Consider the following 16,044-nt stretch of genomic DNA (forward strand, 5'->3'; position numbering starts at 1 on the left):
CTACTTGTAAGGCGATAAAGCTGAGCGTCCAAGTTAGTCCAAGGTCAATCGGTGTTAGTTGTAAAGCTCTACAAGGCAAGTACCCCTGGCCATTCTTTTATGGTTCAGTATATATGAAATAACTAATATTTTAATCTCGTAAAGGAATAAAAACTGTTTTAATTTACGTATCCCCTGTATCTGGAAATTTTGTTTAAAATATGTTTTGGGGAAAATTAACTTCTGAAAGCACCTATCTCTAAACGTGATTAAAATGAAAAGAAGTTTTGAATAGTGCGCTATGACAGAATGGTTTTAAAAACAGATAGGTGATAGTGATTTTGGAAACTGGATAAAGAGAATGTTTTGATCCACCTATGTCGTGAAATGTTTTAATCCTCCTATGTCGTGGAATGTTTTGATCCACCTATGTCGTGGAACTTTGGAAAGAGGCAAAAAGGGAATTCAGTTGATCTATTGGAATTGAGTAGGCGTAAGTGGCTAATTCGGTTGGGCGCTCTGTTTAACCGATTAGTCCAGCGTTGGGGAAAAGACCTAGCTAGTCTTTTCCCAAGTTCTGAAACACTTTCTTTATTCTGGATGGCCATCTTATGTACTCGCTTGGTTGCTCTCAGTCATACCTACATCTTCTTCACTGTATCTTCTTATTCGATTCACTTGAGTTGGAAATTTCATTTGATATTCTGTGATAATGAATTTATGCAATTAGATGGTCCTCGTTATTGAGAGCAAATAAGAGTGACTGTCGGGAGGAACGAGAGTCCTATATCAGGATATTATTTAAGAATAATGGTAACCGCGAGAGTTCAGGATCTAATGATGGAGTTATAGCTTCGTGAAAAGTAAATCAGTGGTTGATGAATCGCTTGTGGGTGAAAAGAAATCATCTCTAGAGAAATGGTTGGTTGAAATTTGGACTTTAGTGCCTAGAATAGCCTAGTGTTCCTTAAGTTGACCTGATTTATCAGTTTGTTCAATGTAATTGGTGGTTGATATAGCCAGCCAAGTCTTGTAGTATATTAAAGTTGATGTGGTAATGAGTAGTGACGGGAAGTTAGTCAGTTGCTGTTATATTGAGGAGTCGTGCGACGGTATTTAGTTTCTTTGTATTTTAGTTTTCCTAAACTGTTGTTGATTCCGCTATTGTCATTGTTGATGTGATTGGTAGTACTGTTAATCTAGATTTCTTTTGTAAATGAACCCCGATATTAAAGACATCGGTACTGTGATTGGGCAGTATTTTCCTGATACATATGCACCATTTAAATAGTGATATCTTTTGTAAAATATTTTTGTTATGTTTTGAATAAACTCATTTATATATTTCAGGAAGATGCCACCCAAGAAAGCTACCCATTCTAAAGAAAATAGTAGTAGTTTTACGGAGGGTCCAACTATGAATGAAATTCTAGACATGTTGTGCCAGCAGCAGCAACAACAGTTGTAGCTAATCCAACAGGTTCAGCAGCAGCAACTACTATTGCAGCAGCCACAACTAGGAGTAAACCAAAGTACTAATTTCAAATCTTTCCAGAGTGTTAAACCTCCTGAGTTTAAAGGTGAACCTAATCCAATAGCTGTTGGAGCATGGTTAAAAGAGATGGAGAAAGTTTTCAATCTTGTCCGAGTAGGTGAGAATCGTAAGACTGATTATGCAAGTTACTTCTTAAAGGATAAAGCGAATTACTGGCGGAAGTCAACCAGAGCGTTAGAAGGAGAAGGCCCTGTTCTATGGGCTAGATTTACTGAATTGTTTTTGGAAAAGTATTTCCCAGATTGTGTGCGGAGTCAAATAGAGATTGAGTTTCTAGAGTTGAAGCAAGGCGATAGAAGTGTAGCTCAATATGAGGATAAGTTCACACAGTTGGCTAGGTTTGTACCAGATTATGTACGCTCTGAAGCTTAGAAGGCAAGAAGGTTTCAACAAGGATTGAAGCAAGAGATTCACAGCGAAGTTGTGGCGTTGCAACTCAAGACGTATCCTTCCGTAGTTCAGGCCGCCTTAGTAATTGAAATTAATCAGAAGTTAGCTGCTAAAGAAAAAGAAGATAAGAAGCGGAAGATAGGATGATGTGGAAGGAGCATCAGGTCAAGAAGTATCTAGCCAGAAGTCTCAGAAAAAAATTGGAAAAAATAAGAATAAAGAATTTAAATGGAAAAGTTTTTCTTTAAACATGATTCGTAACACCTCAGTTAGCTCTAACCAAGCCAAATCGGTCAAGTCACCTATAACGGAGTGTAAGAAATGTGGTAAAAGGCATGGTGGAAGATGTAAGGCAAATACTGAATGTTTCAGGTGTGGACAAAAAGGACACTACGCGTCAGAATGTAGAGTGGAAACCCCAGGAGTCACCTGTTACAACTGTGGCAAGGTGGAGCATGTTGCCAAGAACTATAGAAGTGTTTCCCGAGATAGCATGGGAGGTAGTGCATCAAAAGGTTTGACGTCCAGTGCATCCAAGGCTAAGATTTATAATATGAGTAAAAGATCAGCTGCTCAAGACCCTGACAAGGAACCAGGGCACTGATTGATTACCAGAAGAAGCGAATAGTAATATCTATGGAAGCTAACAATAGGATGAGTATCCAAGGTGTATTCCGTATTTTGCACTAATATGGGCTATAGAAAAGAAGAATGGATGTATGACGTTACGTTGCTGATTATTAGAAGTTGGAAAAGTTGTCGAAAAGAAATAAGTAATCCCTGTATAGAACTGATTTCTATATGATTCAAATAAAAGAACGTGTTGGTTCTTGAAGGAAGACCTAAGGTCAGGCTACCGTTAGTGGAAGGTTAAGTCTGAGGTCATACTAGAGACCCTGTTTGGAATGAGAGGGGGACATTGCGAGTTTCGGTGATTTTATTTGGATTAACAAATGCAATAGTCGCGTTTAAAGGTTTATTGAACAAAGTGTATGAGAAGCACTTGCATAAGTGTAATTGTATTTATTGATAACATCCTCAGCTATTTAGGATTTAGAAAATCCATAAAGAACGCCGAAGGATTTCCCTACGAAGGTTGAACAGGGAGCAGCTGTATGTTAAGATTTCAAGGTATGAATTTTGGTTGAGATTACCAAAAGATTATGGTACCTATTAACGACTACTCAAGCAAGACCAGTGTAGTAAAAGATATGTAATTAAGATCCCTGAAGAACTAACAAAAGAATCGGAAAGAGTAAGGATTGAAGTTTGACCAATCAAAGGTGAAAAGAAGCTTCTGTATGAAGTTTATCTCAGTCTAAATTGATTGAAAAGATAAAGAAATTGTCAGGTCCTAGACTAGTTTACTAGATCGTAAATACGGAATATTAATTTGAGAATGGTTAAAACTAACTCTTGATATACAAAGGGCGAATGAGGATTCATGTCGGAAGGATATAGAGATAAAAGTTGGAACATTAATATCGCTGGAAGTTTCGCCTTGGAAAAGTAGTAAGATTTGAGCATAAAAGTATGCTAAGCCCTAGGAATTTCGGATCGTGTGAGGTATTGAGGGAAGTAAGTAAAGTTTTCTATAAGCTAGTGTTGTTGCCATAGCGGCAGCATACTCCTAGTATGTTTTGTGTCTTTATGTCAAAGTAATATATTGTTTATTTAATTAAAACAGAGTGTATGACCCAATTTAGATCCTAGATCATAGAAAGCGAGACCTCAGGAATAAGTCTATTCCTATAGTAAATATGTTTTGGAGAAATCTCCGAGTGGAAGAGTCCACTTAGGAGTTAGAGTCAGATATGCTTGAAAAATATCCTCACTTGCTTAGTTAGATCTTATTCTGAGGACATAATCTTTTTAAGGGGGGAAGGATATAATGACTCGTATATTTTTTTTGCCTTATTTAAATGTGTAATTATTGAATAATTAGATAAATAAAATATGTGTATGGGTTCTGTCAGTCGTGTGTTGTTTTATTATTGGTTATGCGTGGTTTGTGGTTTACGAGGATTATTTATATAATTGTTTGCTGAGATGTATTGTCTCATTATTACTTTTAAAAGTGGTTTTATGGAAGATTTATTTGCATAAATATTTGGATTGTTTCTAAAAAAAATTTATGATTTTATAATTGCAATAATTATTTGTGGGATTTGCATAAATATTTGGATTGTTTTAAAATTTTGAAATTTATGTTTTTATTAACTTCGGGATATTTATAACATTTTAAAACTATCTTCGTGATTTTCTAAATTTCTTTTAAATACAGCTCGGCTCGTTAAATATGAAATGTGGTACGAGTTGCATTTCAAAAATGCTCTACAAATCATGAAAATTTTATTTTATGGACTTTTGAATATTTAGAGATTTTTGGTAGTAAAATTGCATTTATTTTTATAAATTTTAAAGAATAGTATATTCGTAAATTAAACGAAAAATGAATCAGAAATTTGTATAATTGCGAGCCCGGACACGTGTAAAACAGGTAGGCTCTAAATTTTCAATTGCCTGAAACTTGGCAGGCTGTGATTTTTTATATTATTACATTTTATTAACCCCCCCCCCCCCTCTCACCTCCTCCACCATCCCTTCTCAATCTCTCTCTCAAACTCTCTCTCGGTTCTCTCTTTGTTCCTCTCGATCTCCCCTGTGTTCTAATCCCTCCTTCACTCCTTCCTTATTCTCTTATTCCTTCTTGTTTTTTTTGGTAGGTATCCGGCAGCTTGGATTTTCCGGCCACTGTGGCTGTTTGCTCCGATTTTCTGCTTAATTGCTATATATATGTGGGTTGTATGTATACATCAGTTGGGTGGAGAGTTTTGCTGTGTGAATTCATTCTGTGTTTTATTTTCTTGACTCTCGCCGCCCCTCACCGGAAACGGTGAGGATGGTGGTGGCGCGTGGCCGCTGACTCGCGGTGTGGTCTCCTGTTGCCTATATTGTTGCGGTTGTTTATATGAGATGTTAAACTGAAATTATTCGAAAATCTTATTGAAAATCTCGAGTGAATATCTATATTATTTGTTCGGACTATTTTAGTAAGAATTTCGAATAAATTTTTTTCCTAAACTATTGAAGTTATTTGCGACGGTATTTTAAATCGATAGGATTTGTTTGGAAACCCAACAAGTATCGGGCACCAATAAATCTTATCGCCGTCGGCGCTGATCCTCGGCGAGCCGACGGTGGACGATGATGAACCGGTTCTGAGTTCAAATATATTAAAATAAATAAAATTAGTGTTATATTTTTATTCCGGATCGAATTAGTTAATTAGGAAATATCGGATTTTTGAATTATATCGGTGATTGGGAATTCTGGAATGGAATGGTGATTTATTGTAGTTGTTATTATTGTGAACTTTGCGGTTGTGACGTTGATTTCTGTTTCGGCGGGTAGTCAGATAATCAAAGAACACGCTGCCCGATTTCTGGAAAAATAAACTACGGAAATACGAGAGCTTATTTGATGATTATCAGGACATCGAGCGAATGTATATATATATATATATTATACGAACTTTATTGTATGTTGTGGTGAATATTTTGGTCAAAACCCAGTAACCCTAATTTCGTAAAATGACGAGTATACATATTTTCGGAAAACGAACACCAAACCGATTTTCGAGAACATGAACCCTAACTGATGCGTGTATTACAATAATATGTTTAATTACTAGTCGGGATTTGATATCGTATGGGTAGGTTTGTTAGCGAAGATATGTCAAGCATACCTAGACGTCTAACATAGAGTGTTTCGACCCTGTAGGTTCTAGTCGGGAAACTGAAAGTGACATTGGACTAAAGATAACCTAGTAATCAGTTGGCAAGCGCAGCGAGGTTCCCAAGCAAAGGACCTGGGTGTTAAAATCGGATCCAGGATAGTCTACTAGTAAGCGATAAAGCTGAGCGTCCAAGTTAGTCCAAGGTCAATCGGTGTTAGTTGTAAAGCTCTGCAAGGCAAGTACCCCTGACCATTCTTTTATGGTTCAGTATATATGAATAACTAATGTTTTAATCTCGTAAAGGAATAAAAACGTTTTAATTTATGTATCCCCTGTATCTGGAAATTTTGTTAAAATATGTTTTGGGGAAAAGTAACTTCTGAAAGCACCTATCTCTAAACGTGATTAAAATGAAAAGAAGTTTTGAATAGTACGCTGTGACAGAATGGTTTTAAAAACAGATAGGTGATAGTGATTTTGGAAACTGGATAAAGAGAATGTTTATATCCACCTATGTCGTGAAATGTTTTAATCCACCTTTGTCAGTGGAATGTTTTGATCCACCTATGTCGTGGAACTTTGGAAAGAGGCAAAAAGGGAATTCAGTTGATCTATTGGAATTGAGTAGGCGTAAGTGGCTAATTCGGTTGGGCGCCCTGTTTAACCGATTAGTCCAGCGTTGGGGAAAAGACCTAGCTAGTCTTTTCCCAAGTTCTGAAACACTTTCTTTATTCTGGATGGCCGTTAGTCGTTGTCCGGTGAGGGTAGACTGATCAGCTATCTTCACCCGTTGAACGTCCAATACATTTGATTGATTCGGTTTTCAAAATTAGTTTCATAAATCAACTTGTTGAGAAAAATGATTTGAGAATGAAATAGCATTCTAAGATTTAACTCTGGTATTTATACACAGTACACGATTGATATTGTTATTTTTCAGAGCATGCTAGTTTTGAATATCTAGTTTATGAATGTTTACAAGGTTTTGCAAATGAGCTATAATCTCTATTCATGTCACTGTTTTATAGTATACTGTTTTACTTGTTATTCGTATAGTGGTACTGCTGATCAATTGATTGTTCACCCTTGCAGAATGTTTTATATATGTATTCCAGATGCCTAGGAGATTCTTCTGCGGTAGTCAGGGCAGAGTTCCAGTGCCTTCCGTGTTAGGCTCCTCTGAGGTAGTTGTGTTAGACCAAGGATGGTCTGTTGAGTTGTTGTATTAAGATAATATCGTTCAGATTATTTGTAGTAGGTTGTTTTTATAGCAGATATAAACTAGGTCATACATAAACCTTGAAATGGTCTTGGTAAAGGGGTCATGGTTATGTATAGCTAGTGATTTGAGTTATATTATTTTTATTATTGTTGTTAGTAACAGTCAACTCCTGACCCCGGGGTTGAGGCCGTCACAGTTGGTATTAAAGCTACAGGTTTGAGTCTCTGATTTAGGATAGGAGTAGAGTCAGAAGAGTTTAGGAAGGTTTATATATAGATATGAGTCAACAACTCAATCAGAGGAACGAGTCTATGAGTTCAGTCAAGGGTTTCGAAACATAATCCTGACGTTTATTGAGGATTGGCTGGATCTGCCCTAGCCTAGAATACGTCTCCTTCGTATATGTATTATTGGTAAGCTTCGATAGATATTTTTAGTTTTCCTCTAGAGAAAAAACGAGTCTGATCGCGAGAATTCAGCTTTTGCGCGGATCCTTGGTGTGTTAGTTACAGAGACACCCATATTATCCCTAAAAATAGCATTTTCGACATCGAGGGATGTTGATGGACCAAGTGTGTGACCTCGGTGAGTTCGGACAATATGATAATAGTCGATGGCTGCTATGACAGCCAAGTTCCGTGAAGTATGGGGATCAGTACTGTTGTTATATATTAAATCTTATACGCATTTCTTGAGACACCTTTTTCTTCCAGAATAATTATTTACCATCTAATAAGATGCTTGTTTATCCCTAAGAAAGTCAAACTTGAAGCAAGTGACTTAAGGTTCTGTTGATTTATCATAAATCATATTTTCCCTTCCTATTTGTGAATTTTCTATCTAAACATCGTATATTTCCTCAGTGATTATTTCGGTTGATTGGGGAAAACAATGGATATGATTTGACTATTTGTTTGTATGATAAAGGGTCTGGTGGGACACCACCGATTTTGTGTTGTGAACTGTGCGGTACTAAGACTGGCCATCTTATGTACTCGTATGGTTGCTCTCAGTCATACCTACATCTTCTTCACTGTATCTTCTTATTTGATTCACTTGATTTGGAAATTTCATTTGATATTCTATGATAATGAATTTATGCGATTAGATGGTCCTCGTTATTGAGAGCAAATAAGTGTGACTGTCGGGAGGACCGAGAGTCCTATATCAGGATATTATTTAAGAATAATGGTAACTGCGAGAGTTCAGGATCTAATGATGGAGTTATAGCTTCGGGAAAAGTAAATCAGTGGTTGATTGAATCGCTTGTGGGTGAAAAGAAATCATCTATAGAGAAATGGTTGGTTAAAATTTGGACTTTGGTGCCTAGAATAGCCCAGCATTCCTTAAATTGACCTGATTTATCAGTTTGTTCAATGTAATTGGTGGTTGATCTAGCCAGCCAAGTCTTGTAGTATATTAAAGTTGATGTGGTAATTGAGTAGTGAAAGGAAGTTAGTCAGTTGCTGTTATATTAAGGAGTCGTGCGATGGTGTTTAGTTTCTTCGTGTTTTAGTTTTCCTGAACTGTTGTTGATTCCGCTACTATCATTGTTGCTGTGATTTCTAGTACTGTTAATCTAGATTTCTTTTGTAAATGGACCCCGATATTAAAGACATTGCTACGCATCAAAGACGAATAAGCACAACCAAACTAGGAAATCAAAAATCACCTACACGTAAGGGATTTAAAACAATTAACTACTTGAAATCCATAAATAATTCCGTTAGAACCCCATTACAACGATTAGTTCATAATCGAACTCATCGTCACCATGGGTTCCAATGAAAACATGATAATAAACAATATAAGAGTACTGGGGTTTAAAGATAATTTAAATACAAGCATCCGAAGTATCAACTATATCGAAGAATATAAAAGTCTTCTTCTTCGGTAGCCTTCTTGTGCTCTCTAGGTCTTCTCAATGCTCTCCCTTGGCTCCTTGTTATTAAAAACAAATTAGTATTGGCTTATATATGCTTATGGACGACCTGGGCCCTCAAAATCATCAAATTCAAGTCAAATCAGGATTCTGGTTCAGGACTCTGGCGCGGCCTTCCCACACTCCACGCGAGCGCGCGACCTTTCTGTCAATTTGGCGTGGCCGCCCCACTTCCCGCACGGGCGCACCGTGCCTCTGGACTTATATCCACTTAGAACGCTTCTTAAAGACTCGAATTGGTGATGTGTACTCAAGTTATTTGTGTTTTTTATGTGTTTTTTAGTGTTTTGCATTTCAGGGTATATTTGGAAGAAGGATTAGATTTTACATTATTTTTATGCTAAAAGGGTGTTAGGATGGAGCCTCGGGAGTTAGACGAAAGAAAGTAGCAATTCAAGTCAAGGAAACAAGAAAATTAGGATTTCCAGAGGGTCAGGGCAGCCGCGCTAGTCTTGGGAGCGGCCGCGCCCATTTGTCAGAAACTTAGGGCGGCCGCGCGGGATTTGAGGACGGCCGCGCTATATCCAATTTCAGGAATCCTGATTCTATTATAAGATTGATTTGCTGGACTCCTGATCTGTTGGGCTGGTATTTAAAGACTTTTAAAAGATGTTTTTCATATAGAAGAGCAAGGAGATAGCAGCAAGAAGACCTAATAACACAATACAACGAAGGAAAAGAAGATCTTGTTTTTACTTATGATTCTTTGCGTAAGTTGTAATCTTGGATGCTTGTTTTCTTTGTTATTTGAACCTAATACTCTTGTAACGTACTTTGTTATAATTATTCAGTTATTCAGACCTAGTTTATCTTAGTTATTTACCATGCTTTCATTGGAACCCATGGTGACGATAAGTTCGGTTATGAACTAATCATTGTCATGGGGTTCTAACGGATTTACTTATGGATTTCTAAAGTTAATTATTTTAATACCTAAGTGTATGGTGATTGTATGATATCATAGTATTGGGTGTGCGTATTTGTCTTATGTGCGTCGCGAGCATATAAGATAGTTTGTTAATCTTTATTGAAGCGACAATGAATATAGAGATTTAGAACATGTTATGCTAGCATAGGTTCATGTATTTATTATACATGATTCGTAGGTAATTTTAACCATCTTACTTGCCCTATATATTCACAATAGATAACTTGTTCATTAAACCTTTATGTTGTCAAATTCTATAGATATATAGGGTCTCAACATAATTGGTGTCTATTCAGCTTCTATCTATTTTGTGGATTTCTGGTAGTAGGGTATTCGTACAACAAAAGTTGGCGTTTACTAGTTTCGTGTTATTTAATTAGTTGTCATCACCATTGCATGCTATGGTTAAGAATAATAACTTTGAATGAAGTATTTAATGAAGTTAGAATCCCATATTTGTCTCATATAGTTAATTCAATCACTTTTATTCTTAGTTAATTGCATGTTAGTTCAATCTTAGTTATGAACATCTCAAATTGTTATTGTATTATCATTGAGCGATAGCCATACCATTATTGCATAGGTGCATATTTTTAAGTTAACTAAAAAGAGACTCTGTGGGTATGAATCTGATTTATATCTTATACTACTTGCGAACGCGTATACTTGCGTATAATTTTAGCGCGTGTTTTCGTCCTAACAAGTTTTTGGCACCGCTGCCGGGGACTCGGTGTTTAATTAAGTTTATGTGCTTGACATCAGCGGTCGTTAAAGTTCACGAACTCGGATATCTAACGTACAAGGGTACTTGTTGTGTTTCAGGTACTCTAGAGAGCATGTATGCGAACGCGTTCTCAATCTCATGAGGAAAAGAAGTTCTTGAAGAAGAAGTTTTTGTTGAGGCAAAAAGTTGAAGAAGAAGTTTTTGTTGCAATGGGAGAACCAGCAAGCAAATTCGAAGGCTTTGATGGATTTTTCTCAACCGAAGATTAATGACATTCAATCTAGCATTGTCAGACCAGCCATCTCGGCTAATACTTTTGAAATCAAATCTATCACGATTCAGATGGTGCATAATTCAGTCCAGTTTGGGGGTTCTCCAATGGAAGATCCCAACATGCACATTAAAGATTTCATCGAGATCTGCAACATTTTCAAATTGAACAATGTTTCTGAAAATACTGTTAAGCTGAGGCTTTTCCCATTCTCTCTGAGGGATAAAGCTAAGTGCTGGTTGCACTACGCCATAGATTGGATTCCGCAACCATTCACACTAGGGTTGTAAACAAAAGTATAATAATAGCCTTCTAAACCCATGTCTATCGCAACCCCTCTTTTTTGATGTTGCGGTATAGTCATATTGTGTTACCATACCCATGGCATACAGTAAATATGAATTTTTATTTATTTTTTATTAATTTTTAATTTAACTAAATAATTATTTACATACAAATGAATTAATAATTGAAATATATATTTTATTCATTTTTTAAAGTTAATATTATGATTTTAAAGTCAATAATAAAATTTTTATAAAAGTAATAAACTTAATGATAATTTGAAAATAAATAATATTTCATAAAAGTATAAATATATTTATTCCAAAGATATCAAATACATAAATTATTTTATGCAACAAATAAAGATGTGGTGTAATTAAAATTTTAAAGGTTTTAAAAATTAACAAATCATTAGTGGAGTACAACATATTTATGAATTAATTTATTTTTCATAATTAAATAATAAAAATCAAATTATTAAAAGAAGAAATTATTAATTTTATTCTAACAAAAATAGTTGGGTCAGGTTGAAAATTAGGGACTGGGGGCGTGAAAATTAGGAAGCGGCGGTTTTTCCGCCTCTGCTGAAATTTTAACAAAACCAAAACTCACATTCTCGCAAAACCAAAACTCTCTGTTTGAATATTTAGTATTTTCAAGTTGATGATTTAGGGATTTTGGTTTCTGTATTAATGTTTGTTTAGTATATTTCAGCTTGCATTGATCACAGAGGCACACCTGAGCACCCTTCAAGAACTTGCACATTGGAGTATGCTGAAGGATCCATTAATCCATATTAATTCCATTTTGCTTAAGACTTGAGTTTCTTTCAGTGGGGTGCAGCTTATTGTGTTCGAGGTGCTCCGGAGAAAGAGAGAACTACAATGGAGGTATGTCATATTCAAGTTATGAACATATTAATCAATTTTCTTCAAATTTGATATATAGTATTCTAAAATTGTGAATTCTATATAACCTCCTTGTATATATGAATGGGACAGTGTTCAATGCCTCTTTACTATAGTGTTCAACTAGTAAATCAATTTCTCTTTACAAGTACTTGAACATTGTGATCATAATTTCACAGCGTTCAGACATGATTAAATAGGCTACTTATATCTTTACGTGTTCAGTATATAGAGCGAAGAGAATGCGAGTATGACGAGAAGACAATTATGGAGTTCTTCGAGGCAAGTACTATCTAGGGCCTGCCCCATTGGAGGATATGGCAAGGTGAGTTTATGGTCCGTGTGGTAATAATAAATATTATATCTTCTCATTGGAAAAGGCTCTGTTCGATATTAGTAAGCATGCTTACAGTTTGCTTGAAATGAAAAGCTTTTAGCACACCATTCTATGTATTAATCTGATATTTTATTTAACAGGCACTACTCGAGAAGAACCCTACAATTGACCAGGGTACAGATGGTAAGTTAAATGATTTATTTGTGAGTTTTATTTATATTTTATAGTGCAACCTTGACATCCTTCAACTGATGTTGGAACCAATTCAGGAATTTGATGCATTCTTAGTCGAAAAACAACAGATTGAGTGTTGCTGCTTATGTATGAGAGTGTTAGAAAGATTGACGATTTGAGCTTAATAATGTGTATATGTTGTTTGTAAATATGGATTCTATTGTAGATTAAAAAAACTAATATACATACTATGTATCTGTTGTTTGCTCCTGTGATTTAGTCGTTTGGAAATCCCGAGTTTAATATAATGGAACCATGTGTTGCTAATAATTCTACAGTATAGTTTTGTGTTTTATGACATTATGTTATGCTATTTCTGTAGGTAGGTGTGAAGAATAAAACACCTGAAGTGCAGTCAAAGCTGACAAATGCGCTTGTTGTTGATGTTAATAAGAACCAGGTTATTGCAGCTGGTAGAGTACAAAATTCCTCCCCATTGGAACAGTGTTGTTAGTAAGTTAAATACATTACATAAAACAGTGCTAAGATGTCTGAGCTCTAGTATGTTTATTACTTTTGTTAAATATGATTCAACATTTTCAAAGTACCATACAAGATAAAATCTGAATGTTCTTTGAAGTACAAATGAACAGAACAAAGATAGAAAGCGACAGAGTGGTAATGCATTACAATAATCAACTTGTAGCACTATATTTAACTTCCCATGGTCAGCGAGTAGAACTTTCTCATATGCAAAGTCATAACGTGCCTGTGTTGTAAAATGGAACTGAACAGTCAACACCACATACATTTCAATATGACTTATTGGATATTTTATTAGAGATAATTGTCCTAGACTTCTAGGTATATATGTTAGTAAGTATGATCCGTTTAAACAGTATCTCTGTTAACCTTCCAGAAAATCCTTTAAAAACAAACTTACATGGAAACATAAACAAATCAAGTTATACTAATTTACTATCTTTATTGTCTTGCAGGAATTGTGTCTATCTTAAGTAGCCCCACAAGCTCAAAATCAACCTCCCTCGTTTCTGCCATGCCTACGTCTTTGCTTTCTGTGAAAACATTTACACTTGCTGAGATGCATAAATCTGTTTCTTCTGACAGGTGATAAACCTCAACACACAGTTGAATCAATTCAAGAATGTGACAGATCAACTTAAGCAACAACTAGGAGATAAACAAGCTTCAGTCCTTGTCTCCAAATCTGTTTATATGATAAGCAGTGGGATTAATGATTACTTAAGCACCCCCAAGAGAGACTCTGAACAACATAGGAGCATGATCATAGGAAACTTGATCTCTGTCTTAAAGTTCTTAGCTTAACTATGTACTTAATTTAATATTTGTAGCTTGTTAAAATACCTTTAAAACTGTATTCAACTTTCTTGATAATTGACAGGCAATATACACGACCGGGGGAAGGAAATTCAGTTTTGTTACCATACCGGCCTTTAGTAGTGTGCCAATCATGAAAGCGGAGAAAACATAAATTAAAATAACCCGCAAAGACTTCTTCACAGAAGATTTAACAGCACTAGTACAAGAACACAATAAAGTAGTTTCTGTAAACTTGCACAAGTTAGAGAAGCACTTGGAAGGGTTTACGTATTCCTTTTTTGATTTCTACACTGCCTTTAATGACAGAATGATCAATCCATCGAAATATGGTATCCCCGAAACTAATCTCTATGGTATCACATTTTTAAAATTTATCGTGGTTACAATTTTATTATGGCCTAAATTGACGTCTTTTTTACTATGTCAAGGTTTTAAGACCGTGGACAGTGCATGTTGTGGCAGCGGTCCATAAGAGGCCTTTAATAGTTGCGGTGGAATGAGAGACATTTAGTATGAACTATGCAACAATAGAAGCGAGTATTTGTTTTTTGACTCTTCTCATCCCAGTGAAATGGCTAACCAGCAATTGTCCAGGCTAATGTGGGAAGGAAGTTCTACTGTCACAGGCCCTCACAACCTCGAGTCACTTTTGGAGTCTTGAAATGAAAGCAGCCCTGTAATTTCTGCTCATTTTCCGGGGATATTCACATTAAATTTGCAGGTCCCTCACTACTCGATCACTCCCTATTTTAATGAGGCCTGAAACTCCATCCAACAACTTGGCACCCCACTCATAATTCGTTGAATATACACATTTGTAATTTCTCATTTATTCAGCAGTTGAACAATACCAGGCCGGCCCTTTGCTATTTATAGTAATTCACTTCCTGATTATATAACTAATTTGCTAACTCCAAATCAATTTTTTTACATTTTTTTAGAAAATTAATTCCACCAAGTTAATAAAGATTGAAGGTTGATGATGATTGTAGGGAAAGGTGAGACGAGAGGCAGGGCAGCTTTGGTAGTTCTCGGCGATATCGGTCAACTGTGAAAACATGTACTGCGATATATATATTTTGAAGTGTGTAACTTTAACTTGTTAAAACTTTCGCTTTTGTTTTATGGTTGGTAGACAATTGGTGGTATAAGGACGGTAGTACGGTGATGGTGAAGGTAGTTGTGTTTATTTGTGATAATTTATGTTATGGTTAGTGGATTGGTTGATTGTCTTGGTTTTAAGACTATGATCTTATTTATGGGCATGCCAATTTACAAACAGTTCCTTGCATTTTTTTTTTATAAAAGCGTTGCAATAGGTCTTTATAGTATTGCTAATAATCACTAAAAAAACGTTGCTAAAAACACTAAAAAGCGTTGTAAAAAATAATAAAAGTGTTGCAAAAAACACAAAAAAGCGTTGTAAAAAACACTAAAAAGCGTTGCAAAAAGGTTGCATCGATACCACACATGTGGGCCCCATTGTGGGGCCCACAAATATTGTACTGATAGTCCAAACCTTACTGTAACACTTTTCAAGACCTATTGCAACCCCATTGATGTTGCAATAGCACGTTTCTGTAACGGATAAACAAGGGTTGCAATAGGATGTCACCGGGGTTGCAAAAAACTCTATGGCAACGCCTAAAATTGCAACCCCAAAAAAGAGTTGCCATAGCCTTTTTTTGGCCTTTAGCAACGCTTTTTTGGCCTTTAGTTACGGTTTCTTGGGGTTGCGGAATCCAATCTATGGCGTAGTGTTGCATTCTCTACCAGCAGGTTTTATCACTACTTGGGAAGATCTTGCTCAGAAGTTTCTTATTAAATTATTCTATATGGCAAAGATAACTGCAATCAGGAACGCTCTTACTCAATTTGCGCAGCAATCGGGAGAGTCTTTATGTGAAGCTTGTGAATGTTATAAAGAGATGCTTAGGAAGTGTCCTCATTATGGGATGCCTGAATGGATGATTACCAACTGCTTTTATAATGATTTGGGAGCACAATCAAGACCCATGCTCAATACAGCATCAGGTGGAGCCTTATGGGCTAAAAGCTATGATGAAGGTTATGAGTTAATTGAACTGATGGCTGCTAATGAATACCAGAACCCAACTCAGAGACTACCTCAAGGCAAGGTAGCAGGAATTCTGGAGGTGGATACAGCTACTGCTATTGCTGCTCAGCTTAAGGCTTTAACGATGAAGGTGGATTTTTTGGCTAATTAT

The 16,044-nt window shown here is 36.0% G+C and overlaps 1 protein-coding gene and 1 non-coding gene across 6 annotated transcripts; one reads left to right on the plus strand and one right to left on the minus strand.

Moving 5' to 3' along the window:
* The first annotated feature begins 11,567 nt into the window (after window positions 1-11,567).
* Window positions 11,568-15,089, plus strand: LOC141663546 (uncharacterized). Of its 5 annotated transcripts, none has more exons than XM_074469320.1 (8): window positions 11,568-11,925; window positions 12,169-12,268; window positions 12,421-12,463; window positions 12,841-12,927; window positions 13,453-13,582; window positions 13,878-14,145; window positions 14,245-14,537; window positions 14,758-15,089. In XM_074469320.1, exons 2-6 carry the CDS (start codon window positions 12,194-12,196, stop codon window positions 13,948-13,950), a joined length of 408 nt encoding a protein of 135 aa, XP_074325421.1. In that variant the 5' UTR covers window positions 11,568-11,925; window positions 12,169-12,193; the 3' UTR covers window positions 13,951-14,145; window positions 14,245-14,537; window positions 14,758-15,089. The 5 variants fall into 5 exon arrangements, 4 of the variants coding, with proteins under 4 accessions (XP_074325421.1, XP_074325420.1, XP_074325422.1 ...); XM_074469319.1 differs by having other exon boundaries at window positions 14,809-15,089; XR_012551545.1 differs by having other exon boundaries at window positions 12,837-12,967; window positions 14,245-15,089.
* A 577-nt stretch (window positions 15,090-15,666) lies between these two features.
* Window positions 15,667-15,773, minus strand: LOC141669715 (small nucleolar RNA R71). Its single transcript, XR_012553981.1, has one exon. It is a non-coding gene; the product is annotated as a small nucleolar RNA R71 (small nucleolar RNA).
* Window positions 15,774-16,044: the final 271 nt, after the last annotated feature.

This window comes from Apium graveolens, chromosome 6, assembly GCF_009905375.1.
Source record: "Apium graveolens cultivar Ventura chromosome 6, ASM990537v1, whole genome shotgun sequence".
In the NCBI taxonomy this organism is placed as follows: Eukaryota; Viridiplantae; Streptophyta; class Magnoliopsida; order Apiales; family Apiaceae; genus Apium; species Apium graveolens.